This window comes from Eptesicus fuscus, chromosome 13 (genome assembly GCF_027574615.1).
Source record: "Eptesicus fuscus isolate TK198812 chromosome 13, DD_ASM_mEF_20220401, whole genome shotgun sequence".
Classification (NCBI taxonomy): Eukaryota; Metazoa; Chordata; class Mammalia; order Chiroptera; family Vespertilionidae; genus Eptesicus; species Eptesicus fuscus.
The window spans coordinates 67,665,298-67,679,808 of NC_072485.1; the positions used below are offsets into that span (position 1 = coordinate 67,665,298).

General features: G+C 39.3%; 2 protein-coding genes and 1 pseudogene across 4 annotated transcripts in view; 2 read left to right on the plus strand and 1 right to left on the minus strand.

Annotated features, from left to right (window-relative positions):
* Positions 1–8,844, minus strand: part of CSTPP1 (centriolar satellite-associated tubulin polyglutamylase complex regulator 1) — a 160,402-nt gene extending 151,558 nt beyond the window's left edge. For 2 of the 3 annotated variants that reach the window (XM_008146754.3, XM_008146753.3), the window contains exon 1: positions 8,723–8,834. In XM_008146754.3, the coding sequence (XP_008144976.1) occupies positions 8,723–8,771 (49 nt within the window). In that variant the 5' untranslated portion in view covers positions 8,772–8,834. Of the gene's footprint in view, positions 1–8,722 lie in introns of all 3 variants that reach the window. The other variant, XM_008146756.3, reaches the window with a different exon arrangement.
* Positions 2,458–5,173, plus strand: LOC114233548 (60S ribosomal protein L9-like; annotated as a pseudogene).
* The window catches only part of LRP4 (LDL receptor related protein 4), a 62,145-nt gene continuing 56,476 nt past the window's right edge, over positions 8,843–14,511 (plus strand). The window contains exon 1 of the mRNA XM_054725711.1: positions 8,843–8,993. Within this exon, the coding sequence (XP_054581686.1) occupies positions 8,843–8,993 (151 nt within the window). The remainder of the gene's footprint in view (positions 8,994–14,511) is intronic.

The window sequence follows — 14,511 nt, forward strand, 5'->3', positions numbered from 1 at the left end:
TTAACATATATGTATGTATTAAGTGTCTACATTGTGAAAGGCAGGTAGGTATACAAGATAAGTAAGATACAATTCCTGTTTTCAGGAAACTTATTTGCAACTAATAAACTGTTTAAGAGTTCCATCCTAAGAGGGAAGCAAGGATCATTGCCCTTTGCAGGCAATACGTGTTTTGATTTGTTTGTTTTTATCTTCATAGTGGAGAGGAAGAAACAGGCTATGGAATCCAATAAACCTGAGTTTGAAACCCTGCTTTGCTATATGCATCATCACCTATGTGACTTTGTACAAATCAACTAGTCTTCCTAAGCCTCAGTTTCTTTCTTTGTAAAATGAGGAGATATTAATAACTACAAAATGGGATTAATAACAAAACCTTCTCCTAAGGGTGGTTGGGAAGATTAAATAAGATAAAGCACAGTGCTAAGCATATATGAAGTGCTCAATTTATTGTGATTCCTCTAAAAGTATAGCCGACAAAGGAGAAAGACCATCTCTGTTTTCCAAGAGTTATCTATCATGCCAACCCACTACCAACCTTAGTGAGAATAAGCAGTTTCCATGGAAACAGAAGAGACAACTTTGAGCATGACTGAAAGCATGCACCTCACCAAAGTAGGTGGGGTAAAAAATAAACCTCACACCCTCATGCTTATACTCAGGTCAGCACGTAGGTGGTGTGTTTTGTACACCTGGGACCAAAACAGGCTGCCCTTGGGCTCTAGAGAGCTCCCCACACCCAATCAGATACACAGACACACCTCAGCCTCTGGCAAAAGCTTCCAATAAGTATGCATAAGGCTGGAACTCTTTCAAGGGTTCTATACTTATTTCATCTCCTTTCCAGACTCTCATCTCTCTATTTAGGCCTGAGCATTAACATAATTTCTATCACTACATTCTGACAGTTGCAGGCATAAACATCATTGAGCTGATTCTATAACAATCTTAAGATCCTAAGCCAGCGATTTTCAAACTTTTTCATCTCATGGCACACATAACCTAATTACTAAAACTCTGCAGCACACTAAAAAATATATTCTATTTTTTGCCAATCTGACAAAAATAGATATAATTGATTTATTTTTAAAAAATAATAATTACCGCCGAAACCGGTTTGGCTCAGTGGATAGAGCGTCGGCCTGCGGACTGAAAGGGTCCCAGGTTCGATTCCGGTCAAGGGCATGTACCTTGGTTGCGGGCACATCCCCAGTGGGGGGTGTGCAAGAGGCAGCTGGTCGATGTTTCTCTCTCATCGATGTTTCTAACTCTCTATCCCTCTCTCTTCCTCACTGTAATAAATCAATAAAAAAATAATAATAATAATAATAATTACCCTTTTTGCTCCAAAGTGACTTTTTGTTGTTGTTAATCCTCATCCAAGGATATTTTTCCATTGATTTTTAGAGAGAGTGGAAGGGAGGGGGAGAGACAGAGAGAGAGAAACATCAATGTGGTTGCCTCCCCGACGTGCCCCAACCAGGGCCAGGGGTAGAGACTGCAATCAAGGTATTTGCCCTTGACCAGAATCAAACCTGGGACCCTTCAGTACATGGGCTGACGCTCTTAAGCACTGAGAAACCGGCTAGGACCAAAGTGCCTTTTTAAAAAATCAGGTGCCTAAATTGGTATACAAAGATTTCTGGTAATCAATGAGAAGCAACCTTATTATGTGATGTGACCAATAAGATACAACTCTATTTTATGACCTATACATTTATGATTCAAGACAGGACATTCACATCTGACAGCTATTTGGTGTGTTGGCTGTTGTCATTTTTTTATTTGACAATCTAAGTGAAAAAAAGGTCAGTGGCCCTGACTGATCAGGTATTGCATGTTTTAAAATTTCTATAGCACATCGTTTGAAAATCTCTGGCCTAAGCCATTCCAGGCCATGATTAGAGGTTCCTAATTCACAAAGTCAGTGGGGAATAGATCAGTTTACACAACATGATGAGAGGTTGTTTTCTTCACTAATAGTTGAAAAGGCAAATATAAGCCCTGGCTAGCAGATAGAAAGGGAAACCTAGAGATATTCATAGGTACCCCTGTAATTTACACCAGAATACTAAAAAGAGGTCCCTGACACACTTACCAAGAGGGACTCAGCTTTGGCTTTTGTTTCGCTGAATGGTTAGAGCTTTCTAGTCTCTGCAATTTTCTTTTCTCCATATATATTTTCTTCTCTAGGCCTATACATGTAAGTGACTACAATTTTCAAAAAAGAAAAAACAATGAAAAAAAAAAAAAAACCCTCCACGGGTATTTAAAAATTTAAACCAGGAAATATTTTATTAAATTAATATATAAGGAGTAGTCATTAAATGGTCATTAAATTGAGGGTGAATGCTTCAAAAACAGTATGCCTCTAAAAGAGACCAAATTTAAATGGGCAAGGGTTGTTCTCAACCAAAGATAAATGCATTTCAGCAGAGTTGTATGGTTTGATGAACCATGAGGAAAACAGTAAGCAGTATGAGCAATATAAATGTCCAGATGGTGATTAAGACAGGGAGTTAAGATACTTAAATGCCACAGAGCCTTAAGGAGCACTTGTTCAGGGTTCAAGGATTAGGTAGATGGTCGGACACTGAACCAACCTGAGACTTTAATTTGTTTGTAGATTCATTATTAGCATTTTTCAGGAAGACATTTTTCAGGAAGACACAAATTGGTCTTCCTGAAAAAGCCACTTATAAGAGGGACCACCAAATATCTATAGGTTTCCCTTTCTATCTGCTAGCCAGGGCTTATATTTGCCTTCTCAACTATTAGTGAAGAAAACAACTTCTCATGATGTTGTATAAACTGATCTATTCCCCACTGACTTTGTGGATTAGGAACCTGTAATCATGGCCTGGAATGGTTTAGGCCAGAGATTTTCAACTGGTGTGCCAAAGAATTTTTAAAACATGCAATACCTGATTATTCAGTCAGGGGCACTGACCTCTTTTCACTTAGATTGTATATTAAATATGCCAAGCCTTTGAGACATATAATTTAAACAGTAAACACCCAACAAAATAAATAATGGGCTAGGCTTTTCAAATACTTAATAGATTGAGTACGGGGTAAATAAAATATGTAAAATCCTTAGCAAAAGTCTAGGTATTACTAGACATTGATATTATTATTTATTAGATGTAAATTTATCTGTGATATAACTATGCCCTTTTGGCTGACTACAATTTCTCTCTCTCTCTATCCATGCCTTTTTTAAAAAGTTATCTTTATTGTTGAAAGTATTACAGATGTCTCCATTTTCCCCTCCCATTGATGCCCTTCACCCTGCTTCCACCCCCTCCCTAGGCCTTCCTTGCACTATTGTCTGCCCATGAGCTATGCATATATGCATATAAGTTCATTGGTTAGTCTCCACCCACTCCCCAACCCCTTCCCTCTGAAATAAGTCAGTCTGTTGCATGTTTCAATGTGTCTGGATCTCTTTTGTTTATTAGTTTACCAGCTCCAGCAGTCTCTTCCTCCTTAGAAACATACTCCAATTTTTCCTAGATTCATGGCTACTGGCATAAAGACCATATTACTCAGCTTCTCTTGCAGCTAAGTATTAGTCATGTGATTAAGCTATAAAATCTAAGCACGATATTGTGTGGTTCTTGTAGAAAGTATTTAAATGGAACTGATTCTACTGAAAGCTTTGTTTTATTTACCCCAGAGGATAACAGAGAGCTCCTTCAGTCCTCATGGACCATGAGGAAAAAGAAAGAAACCTGAGTCCCTGATTAGTTTATTTTGCTCACTAGATTCCACATATAAGTGGGATCATGTGAGACTTGTCTTTCTCTGACTGGCTTATTTCACTTTGCATAATACTCTCCAGGCCCTTCCAGGCTGTCTCAAAGGATAAGAGATCCTTCTTTTATTATTATTACTAGTGGCCCAGTGCACAGATTCATGCACATTGAAAGGAAATTAATTAGAAGAAATATTTTAATATCACTATTCGCCCTTTCTCTATAATAGAAGTGTCAACCAAATTCATGATCGACAATGACAGATTGAAACACACGCATGTAATTGGCGCCAGCGAGAGCTATATATGTATCGTGCATGTACAAGTCAACTTAGCCTTTGATATGTATAGAATAAACTTGCTTAATTAGACCTGCTTTCTGATTTAGCTAAACTTTTTCTAGCCCAGTGAAGCACCCCAACTTCTCTTTCGGGTAATTGTCAGCAACACAGCAGTAAATATCAACATGAAGCAGATTATTATTGTAGATCACGCAGGGAGAACGAAGGGTAAAATATTTAACTTTAGCAGTGTGGACTATATTCTACACAGTGAGAAAACCTAAAGTCATTTTCAAGGTCCACCATTTCTTCTTTTCAGTTGGGTCAAATTTCTAAACTTTCTAAATCTCCGTTTTTCTGGCTAATGAAAAGAAAATAGGATTTTACTGAGTCTCCTATCTACCTACTCCAGGACGTCTGTGAGGATCAAATGAGATGAGGCATGGGAAAATGCTTCACAGACATTTAGTTAAATGTTTGCACTTGGCTATAAAGCAAGTCGTGTTCCTGGGCTGAAGAAACTCCAAGGAGGCTCTTTGCTGCATCTCCTGCGAGGATAAAGACCATTCTCAGCAATCGGACTGTGGACATCCAAGAAAATGTGAACATCACTCTGAAGGAACACACAGTTATTGTGAAGAGCCCCAGAGGCACACTGTGGAGGGACTTCAACCACATCAATGTAGAGCTCAGTATTCTTGGAAAGAAAAACAACAGCCTCCAGGTTGACAAATGGTGGGGAAATAGAAAGGAACTGGCCACAGTTCGCACTATCTTCAGTCATGTACAGATCATGATCAAGGGTGTTACACTGGGCTTCCCTTACAAAATTAGGTCTGTGTACACTCACTTCCCCATCAACGTCGTTATTCAGGAGAATGGTTCTCTTGTTGAAATTAGAAATTTCTTGGACGAAAAATATATCCGCAGAGTTCGGATGAGGTCAGGAGTTGCTTGTTCAGTATCTCAAACCCAGAAAGATGAGTTGATTCTTGAAGGAAATGACATTGAACTTGTATCAAATTCAGCTGCTTTGATTCAGCAAGCCACAACAGTTAAAAACAAAGATATCAAAAAATTTTTGGATGGTATCTATGTTTCTGAAAAAGGAACAGTTTAGCAGGCTGATAAATAAGATCTAAGTTATCCAGCTATAGAAACACCGAGATGCCAAATAATTTGTCACACTTGTTTGTGAAACTATAAAGATGTACAATAAAAGACTTGTATTGAAAAAAAAAGAAAAGAAACTCCAAGGAGGCTAGTTGCTAGGGAGAGGAAGCTGGGTGTTGCTATGTGACATCATTACCCAGCGCCCACAGTGACCACTTCCGGGCTGGGCTGGGCTATGGGCCTCATTTTGCACCATAGTGTCTTGGCAGCGTTGGCTGTGATTTGGTGGGTGTTACTCTGGGGTGGTGGCAGAGCCTGTGTCCCACTTGGGGAGGCTGAGTGTTGCTTTGTCAGCGCTAGGTCCACAGTGCCATTTCCTTGTAAATGGCCAGTGCGTGTCATGGCAGCTCCTACATTGAGCGTTTGCCCCCTGGTGGTCAGTGCATGTATATAGCGACTGGTGGGACAGTCAGACACTTAGCATATTAGCCTTTTATATATAGAGAAAATATATATATAGATTATTATTATTATTTTTAAATATATTTTATTGATTTTTCACAGAGAGGAAGGGAGAGGGATAGAGAGCTAGAAACATCGATGAGAGAGAAACATCGACCAGCTGCCTCCTGCACGCCCCCTACCGGGGATGTGCCCGCAACCAATGTACATGCTCTCGACCGGAATCGAACCTGGGACCTTCCAGTCCGCAGACCGACGCTCTATCCACTGAGCCAAACCGGTTTCGGCTAGATTATTTTTTTTAAATCCTCACCCAAGAATATTTTTCCCACTGACTTTTAGAGAGAGTAGGGATGGGGGGCGGGGGGAGAGGAGGAGAGAGAAACATCAACATGAGAGAAACACATTGATTGGTTGCCTCCCACAGTTATCCCAACCCGGGCAGGGATGAACCTGCAACCAAGGTATGTGCCCTTGACTTGGAATCAAACCTGCAACCTTTCAGTCTGCAGGCTGACACTCTAACCACTGAGCAACCGGCCAGGATGAGATCCTTCTTTTAAAAAAAAAATAAATATATATATATATATATATATATACTGATTTCAGAGAGGAAGAGAGAGGGAGAGAGAGAAACATCAATGATGAGAGAGAATCACTGATCAGCTCCTTCCTGCATGCCCCCTATTGGGGATCGAGCCCACAACTCAGGCATGTGCCCTGACCAACAATCTAATCGTGACCTCCTGGTTTATAGGTCGACACTCAACAACTGAGCCATACGGGTCTGGAAGAGAGCCTTCATTTTTACAGCTGCGTAGTATCCCATTGTGTAAATGTACCATAGTTGTTGTTTTTAATCCATTCATCTACTAATGGGAATTTGGTCTGTTTCCACATCTTAGCTATTGTAAACAACATTGCTATAAACATAGGGGTGCATATAATTCTTTCTGATTGGTGTTTCTGGCTTCTTAGGATATATTCCTAGAAGTGGGATCACTGAGTCAAATGTATGCCTTTTTAAAAAAGATTTTTAAAATTGATTTTTAAAGAGAGGAAGGGAGAGAGAAAAAGAGAAACATTGATGTAAGAGGGACAAATCATTGGCTATTTCCTGCAGACCCCCCACATGGGAATGGAGCTCTCAACCCGGGCATGTGCCCCCACCAGCAATCGAATCAGCAAGCCCTTGATGAAGCCCAGTCACTGAACTGCACCAGCCAGGGCTATATATGCCTTTCCAAAAACCAAGTAGTCCTTAAACTTGGTGAAAAGAAGGTCAACTTCATTTTAAAAAATGCATATTTAATCTTCCTGGGGCTATTTGTCATTTAACAGGTTGAAAATATCCAAAAGCTTGATCTATTTTATTGGAAAGACTATGGAGAAACAGGCATGCTCTTACATTGCCGATACAACACCTAGGAAGGGCAATTTGGCAATATCTATCAATATTTAAAATGTATATACCCCTGACCTGCAGATTCTACTTTGTGGAATTGATCCTTGCAGATATACTAGTAAGGGAACAAAACTACAGGTTATGGTTATTCAGTGCAGTATTTTTAGTAGTAGCAAAAGGCTAAAAACAACTTATTGTCTACCAATGGAGAACTGGTTAAGTAAATTATTTATATATTATACAGCTAAAAAGAGAATGAGGAGGCTCTCTTCAGATAAATTACTCTGATATATTAAATGAAAAAAGTATGCACTGTATTCTCCTTTATGTATATAATAAAATAAACTCTGGGAGGATATTCAGGAAACGAGTAATAGTGGTTACTGGCAGGAGGGGGCAGGAGAAGGGTGGCAGGAGACTTTTCACTATAAACTTCTTTATATTTTATTTTTTTTAACTTCTTTATATTTTAAATCCAGTTTCTGTATTATCAATTGAAAATTTTAAACTAGAATTGTTTTTCATAAAAAATGTGTACAGTACACCTAAACAATTGAATATTATTCAATGATAAAAAAGAAATGAGCTATCGAGCCAGGAAAAGACATTCAGGGATCTTAAATGCATATTGCTTAAGTGAAAGAAGCCACTTTATTGGCTGAGTCCAACTTTATGACATTCTGGAAAAGTAAAACTTTAAAGACAGTAAGAAGATTAGTGGTTGCCAAGGGTTGGAGTGCAGGGGTAAGGATGAAGAGGTAGAACACAGAGAATTTTTAGAGTAGTGAAATTATTCTGCATGATACTATAATGACAGTTACATGACATTATATATTAATTAAAACCCAGAGAACTGACAACACAAAGAATGAACCTAATGTAAGCTATGGACTTTAGTTAATAATAATGTGTCAACACTGTCTCATCAATTATAACAAAGGTACTATACTAATGCCAGGTGTTAATAGTAAGGGAAACTCTGAGTAGGGGAGAGGGGGAATATTATGGGAACTCTGTATAATATCTGCTCAATTTTCTGTAAACTTGAAACTGCTCTAAAAAATAAGGTCTATCAATTTTTTAAAACTTGTGTGCATACATCCTTTTTTCATCCAGGAAATGCCTTACACACTGACGGTGCTCAATAAAGTACTAGCTACAGCCTTAGTGGTCAAGATTTCCTAGCTGTGTGGACTCATTTGTGTAAGTTACCTCTTCAGCCTCAGTTTCTCCGACTGCAAAATGGAAGAAAAATGCAGTATTTCCTCCAGGGCTGTTGTGACGATTCAATAAAGAATGCATGTAAGATGTTTAGTAGAGTCCGTAATATAAAATAAACGCTCACAATTGTTAGTTGCCGCTATGTAATGGTAACATGATTATTCACAGAATGCCTGATTTGGCACTTCAAGTGTCATGGTTACTCCACTACCAGCATATCAATAAGGGCCCCCACAGGACCCCAAATTCTCAACTCTAACCTATCCCACTTTGAACACAATCCTCATAGCCCGAGCTACAGCCCGTACACTTCGGACATTCTTTACTCCCCAGGTTCTGTTTTCCGTCTCGCTGGGCCTAACAGGCTCAGGACCCGAACGCGCCCCCTTCCCCGCTCCTCCCCATCCCAGCTCGACCGGTCCCCACACAGACCCCGCCCCCGCCTAATTTGTCTGCACTTCTTTCCTTCCCCAAGGCTCCTACCCAGATACTCGTAGTCTGGTAGGGCTAGACGCTCCGGACTCAGCATCATTTGACAAGGATAGCTTCCGAGCTGTAGCTCTCCGGCTTCCGGAAGCCAGGTCACCAGCACTCTCCGTTGCCATGGCACCTACGCAGCCGGAGGAGAGGAAGGAGGCGGAGGGGGTGTCACGCAAACAGTTTCCGTACCGCAACGCCAAGCTGGCCACACGAGTTCCGGGAACGGTCGCTTCGGGGCGGCGGTCCAGTTTTAGGACTCAAGAATTCTCGAGGAGTTGGTTTTAGAGAAATTTGAGGCGAGGGGGGGCGGGGGAGGAATCATTGCCAGCCTCCCATATTCTCAATTTCTGAATTTCATAACTATTCCTGCTTTTATACAGCTGTTATCCTCACAATAGCTCCCACCCCTAAATTTCCGTAAACAATATCTCATTACCTATTTTTATCTATTATTTACTATCTTTATTTGCTATAAAATGCTTTCAAGTGCTTATATCTTGGTTACTCCTATAACAAGGCTGCTCATTAAAATTTGTGTACATACCTCCTATAACTGAAGGTGCTCATTAAATCCTCTAACAGTTCATTAACATATCCTCTCAAAATCCTCATCTTTAGACCCTCCTTCTACTCCTATCCCTTACTGTTTGGTACCCTTCCCAAGTGTTTTTCTTTTTTCCTACCAAGACACTTCACTTCTCTATTTTCTTTTTTTAAGAGGATCACTCTTTTTAAAATATATATTTTTTTTATTGATTTCATAAATAAAAAAGGAAGAGGGAGAGAGAGATATATAAACAGCAATGATGAGAGAGAACATTGATCGGCTGCCTCATACATGCCCCTTACTGGGGCTTGAGCTCACAACCCGGGCATGTGCCCTTGACTGGAGTGGAACCTGGGACCCTTCAATCCATAGGAAGACACTCTAGCCACTGAGCCTAATGAGCTAGAGCAACACTTCATTTCTTGAAGGGATGGGATACACAAACCAAGACACCTATTGGATTTCTTTTCTCATATGCCTAATTGCTCACTTCTTTAAGAGAGGAGAACATTCATTGCTTTTTAAGTTTCCAGAGATCCCGATATTTCTTTTTGCTCCCCTTCACTCCCAAAAGCAGGTTAGTGGTCTGTAGCACTTGTCACAGTTGAAACCTATTAGAAAAAGCCACTCTGCTCTCACTTTTTTAGTTTGTGCCCCCCCTCTCCCGAAGAGAAGGTGAGGTTTTGTGAAAAGAAAGAAAACAAAAATCATGCTATCAAAAGAATGCCTGGGAAACCAGTGGACCACCTACATTGGGAGGAAAAAGAAAGAGGAGGTTCTTCTCTTTGTGTTTTGAGTGGTTTATTCTTAGCCTCCTCCACCAGGAGCTTCAAACCTCCTAATTCTCCCTTTCCCTTAAAATTGTATATGTGTCTCATTTCTAGGTTCCTGTGAGTCACTCTGAGTTTAGATGCGGTAAGGATAAAGGGACAGACCCAAACTAGGAACAGCATTTATTATTTTGAGGTAATGAATTTACTAATTTGATATTTGATGTGAAGTCCTACAAATATGATGAAAATATTTGTCTTCTTCCTCCACCCTCACCCCCCCCCCCCAATTCTCCTTACCAATGCAACTTAAGGGTATGGGAGTTTATAACTTTGACACCTTTGGCTTATTACTATTATTAATAAAGTAATAGGATAGTAATTATTGAGGGTTACAATTTCATTTTACTTCTAAGCAACTTGAAGCTATTTGCAGATCATTTCATTTGTCCTAAGAACTTTCTAAGGCACTTCTCCTTTTCTAAGTAGGAAACCTGAGGAATATAGGAAAATGAATTGTCTATCATCATCCAGCCAATAGTGGGTGACCTGAAACTGGATCTCACTATCCCAACCCCCAGGCTAGTGGTCTGACCACTAAACCACACAACCTCTTTTTTTAGGGTTTATTGGCTTGGTTTTTATTTATTTTTTTTTTCTTTTGCTCTGCCCTGCCAGCAACTGGAAGCTACAAGATAAAAGAAGCGAATTTTCAGTCCAGGCTGAACATTTGACATCCTCTTATTTGTGGAGCATTATCCTGGGGCTTGGAGGGTGCTGCTGCTGAGGTCTGTGTGGTGGAGCTGGGAACCAGCCCCAAGAATATAGCTTTGTTTGGGCATTAACCCATTTGCGGTTATAATAATGATAAGTTTCAGCACCAGTGGCGCCCGACTGTTAATGACTCAAAGAAAGCTAAATAAGAACAAGATGTCATCTGTGGAGCAATTTGTAGGTTTTTCCTACAGCTCCATTCCTTCCATAAAAATCCTAAGGACCCTTACATTTAAAGTCAGTCTCTATTCTTAATGTCCTGAACAGTCTGTGAAGACTTAGAAAAGGGTAGGTGGTTGCTAGACTAAGACTTCAAGAAAATTTGGGGTTGCAGAAGTAACAGGTAGACTTTATTGCTGGTGGAAATACTGACTGTTGACAGTTTTCTTCTTTATATTTTTTCTATATTCACAAAAGTTTTCTATAATAAGCACGTATTATAACCTGAAAACAAGCAAAGATAATAAATGAGTGGCTTGAAGATCTTTACAATATTCTTTAAACAGAGGTGATGACCTTTCAACTAGTGTTTGGTTTTCCTAATAAAGAGCCACCACTTTTAGATTTATCTTCTGCCATAGATTACACAATAATAGATTTTGGCAATACTTTAGTGGTGGAGGAAATATTTCAGTGAAACATACAAAACATTAGTCTTAAGAAAAGTGGAAATACATAAGAGTTGTTAAAGCCAAGTGTATTTTTGTGACTCTGTTGAATATTAAGGAAAGAAAAAAAAAGTCATCCTTCTATTTAGATGGGCTTTTCAAGTTCTTAAATTATCATAGCATGTTTCTGAAAAGTTTGCCCAAACAAATAGTCATCCACTAAATCAGAAGACAACTTCACAATCCTGAAAATAAGCAGGCATTATAAAATTGATTAAAACATAGAGAGGGCATGAGATATTAAAGTATTGTAGCATAAGGAATGGAAACATCAAACTCAAAACAATAGAAGAGCCAAAACCGGTTTGGCTCAGTGGATAGATTGTCGGCCTGCGGACTGAAAGGTCCCAGGTTCGATTCTGGTCAAGGGCATGTACCTTGGTTGCGGGCACATCCCCAGTAGGGGGTGTGCAGGAGGCAGCTGATCGATGTTTCTCCCTCATCAATGTTTCTAACTCTCTATCCCTCTCCCTTCCTCTCTGTAAAAAAATCAATAAAATATATTTTTAAAAAAAACAATAGAAGAAACACCCACAGAGAGAGTATATGTTGAGATGTCAATTTATCAGATTATAATTATAAAGAGAAAATTAATAGACATCACTGGTTCTGCCAAGGACCTATGAAGAGATTGATAGGAAAGAAAATCTTCCCTGGAATTGAAAACTTCAGAAAAAAAAAATCAATGTGCTAGTTTTAAACCTCAAGGAAACAATAAGGAAAGAGAAAATTCAGGCGGAATTATTGCTACAAAACAGGTTCAAGAAACTAGGACAAGCTTTTATCAACTCATCAAGCAGAAAAGATGCTAAAGGCAAAGTAGCTACTAAGAAATTCAGGTCATGAAATTCATTTTGAGCTACCAGGCTCTTGCTCTTAAAAGATTTATCCTCCTTAGGAACAAAGCAAAAACTAAGTGTGATACCACCATATGGAATTAACATGTTTAAACTAAAAATGCTATTTACTGACAAGCCATTTTGGACTACTGCGGGTCAAAGACCAGAGCTTTGGGAGAATTTGCAAAGAAAACGTCCACAAACTCTGGCACAGTTAAAAATAATTAATGCTCCCGGCAGCGTGGCTCAGTGGTTAAGCATCAACCTATGAACCAGGAGGTCATGGTTCGATTCCCCGTCAGGGCACATGCCCAGGTTGTGGACTCGATCCCCAGTGTGGGGCGTGCAGGAGGCAGCCAATCAATGATTCTCTCTCATCATTGATGTTTCTATCTCTCTCTCCCTCTCCCTTCCTCTCTGAAATCAATAAAAATATTTTTTTTAAATAACTAGTGCATTACAAGAAAGTGATTAAGAAGACATGGCTTAAATTGAACTGGAAGCTGAAACGCAAACTACAGACTTGTACCTTCTTGTTATTTTATATTTTCAAACCCTGCAAAAAGAGCTGGAAATTACACTTTCATATAATTTGAAAGGGAGGAAGATTTTTCTGATTCTTCTTGGTAGCCTACAAAAATTAGCTGTGCCTTCCTCTGTCCTAGATGATACACTTTAATAAGCAGTTATGTCATTTTTTAAAAATTCTTTAAATTCTCCTACTAGATTATGAATTCCTTGAGGGAAGAGACAGTCTTCATTCATCTTTATATTTCTAGGATCATGCATAGGGCCTGGTAAAATAAATGCTTGAATGCCATAAGTAGATTTTTCCTCCTATAAATTAAAAGTCTAAAAAGCAAAGTTAATCCAACCCATAGGACTTATGGTTGCCTCATCTGAACCAATCTATGATATAAAAAGTGCAGAAAAATGCAAGGCACCATTGAAAAGGGCATTAAAAATTAATGAGAAAGCATTGGCAGCCCGGGCCAGATAACTCAGTTGGTTACGAGTGTTGTCCCTATATGCAAACATTGCGAGTTTGATCTCCGGTCAGGGCACATACAAGAAGCAGCCAATGAATACATAAATAAGTGGAACAATGAATAAATATTTCTCTCTCCCTTTCTTTCTCTCTAAATAAATCAATAAATTTTTTTTAAACTACAGTATTAAAAAATAAAGCATTGGCATATCCTTCCTACACGTAAATACTGTATGTGACAGATCATCATATCTTAAGAAATGTCCAGAAAAAAAGTAACAATCTCAATAAAAAGCATAGAGAAAATGCTACAATGTAGACAAACCAAGAGAATTAATTCTGGGTGGGGAGGTGGGGGAGAGATGAAAGGGAATGTACTAGGAATCATTAAATAAACTTAGGATATGAACTGGAGGTCCCAAATTTCAGAATCTTAGGATGAAAAGCTGCAGTCTCTGTGTCTATTTTTTCTCTGCCAAGCCATGAAGAGTTTATTGTTCTAATATTCAAATTTGACCATGTCACTTCTTTACTTAAAAAGCATTGCTGACTCACCATTACGAGGATGAAGTAAAATTCCTTAACCTGCAGACTATATATATCTTCACAGTCCTGTCCCAACCCACCTTTCTAGCCACTTTGCCATTCACTCTTCCCTACATACTTAATACTCCACCCACACTTTCCTACTCACTGTTCCTAAACATACTGAGGTTCTTCACATCCTCCTGTTTGGGGCATAAGCTCTTCTCTCCACTAAGAACGTATCTCTCCCACATTTGCTGCCTAGTGAACTCTTACACATCCTATAAGACCTACGCTAAATGCCACCACCTCTATGAAACGGTATCCAACCTCCTAGATAAAATAAATAAATGTATTTATTTATTTACCTTTCAGTGAGCAAGAACAAGGCAAATTGAGGGTGGTGAGGTGAACCTTCTCCCAGGCTGTGACATTGAGCTGAGACCAGCCATGGACAGGTCTGGGGAAACAGCATTCTAAGTAGAAGAGACAGACAGCTCATGTAAAGGGTGGAAAAAGGAAATGACAGCATGTTGCTGAGCAGAAAGAAAGCCAGTATGGCTGGAGCGGAATGAATAAGGGGGAACGTGGTCAAAGAAGTAGGCAAAGGCCAGATCATGAAGGACCCTGACGGCCAAGGGAGAAGTATGGATATTATTCTAAGTGTAACAGGAAGCCATT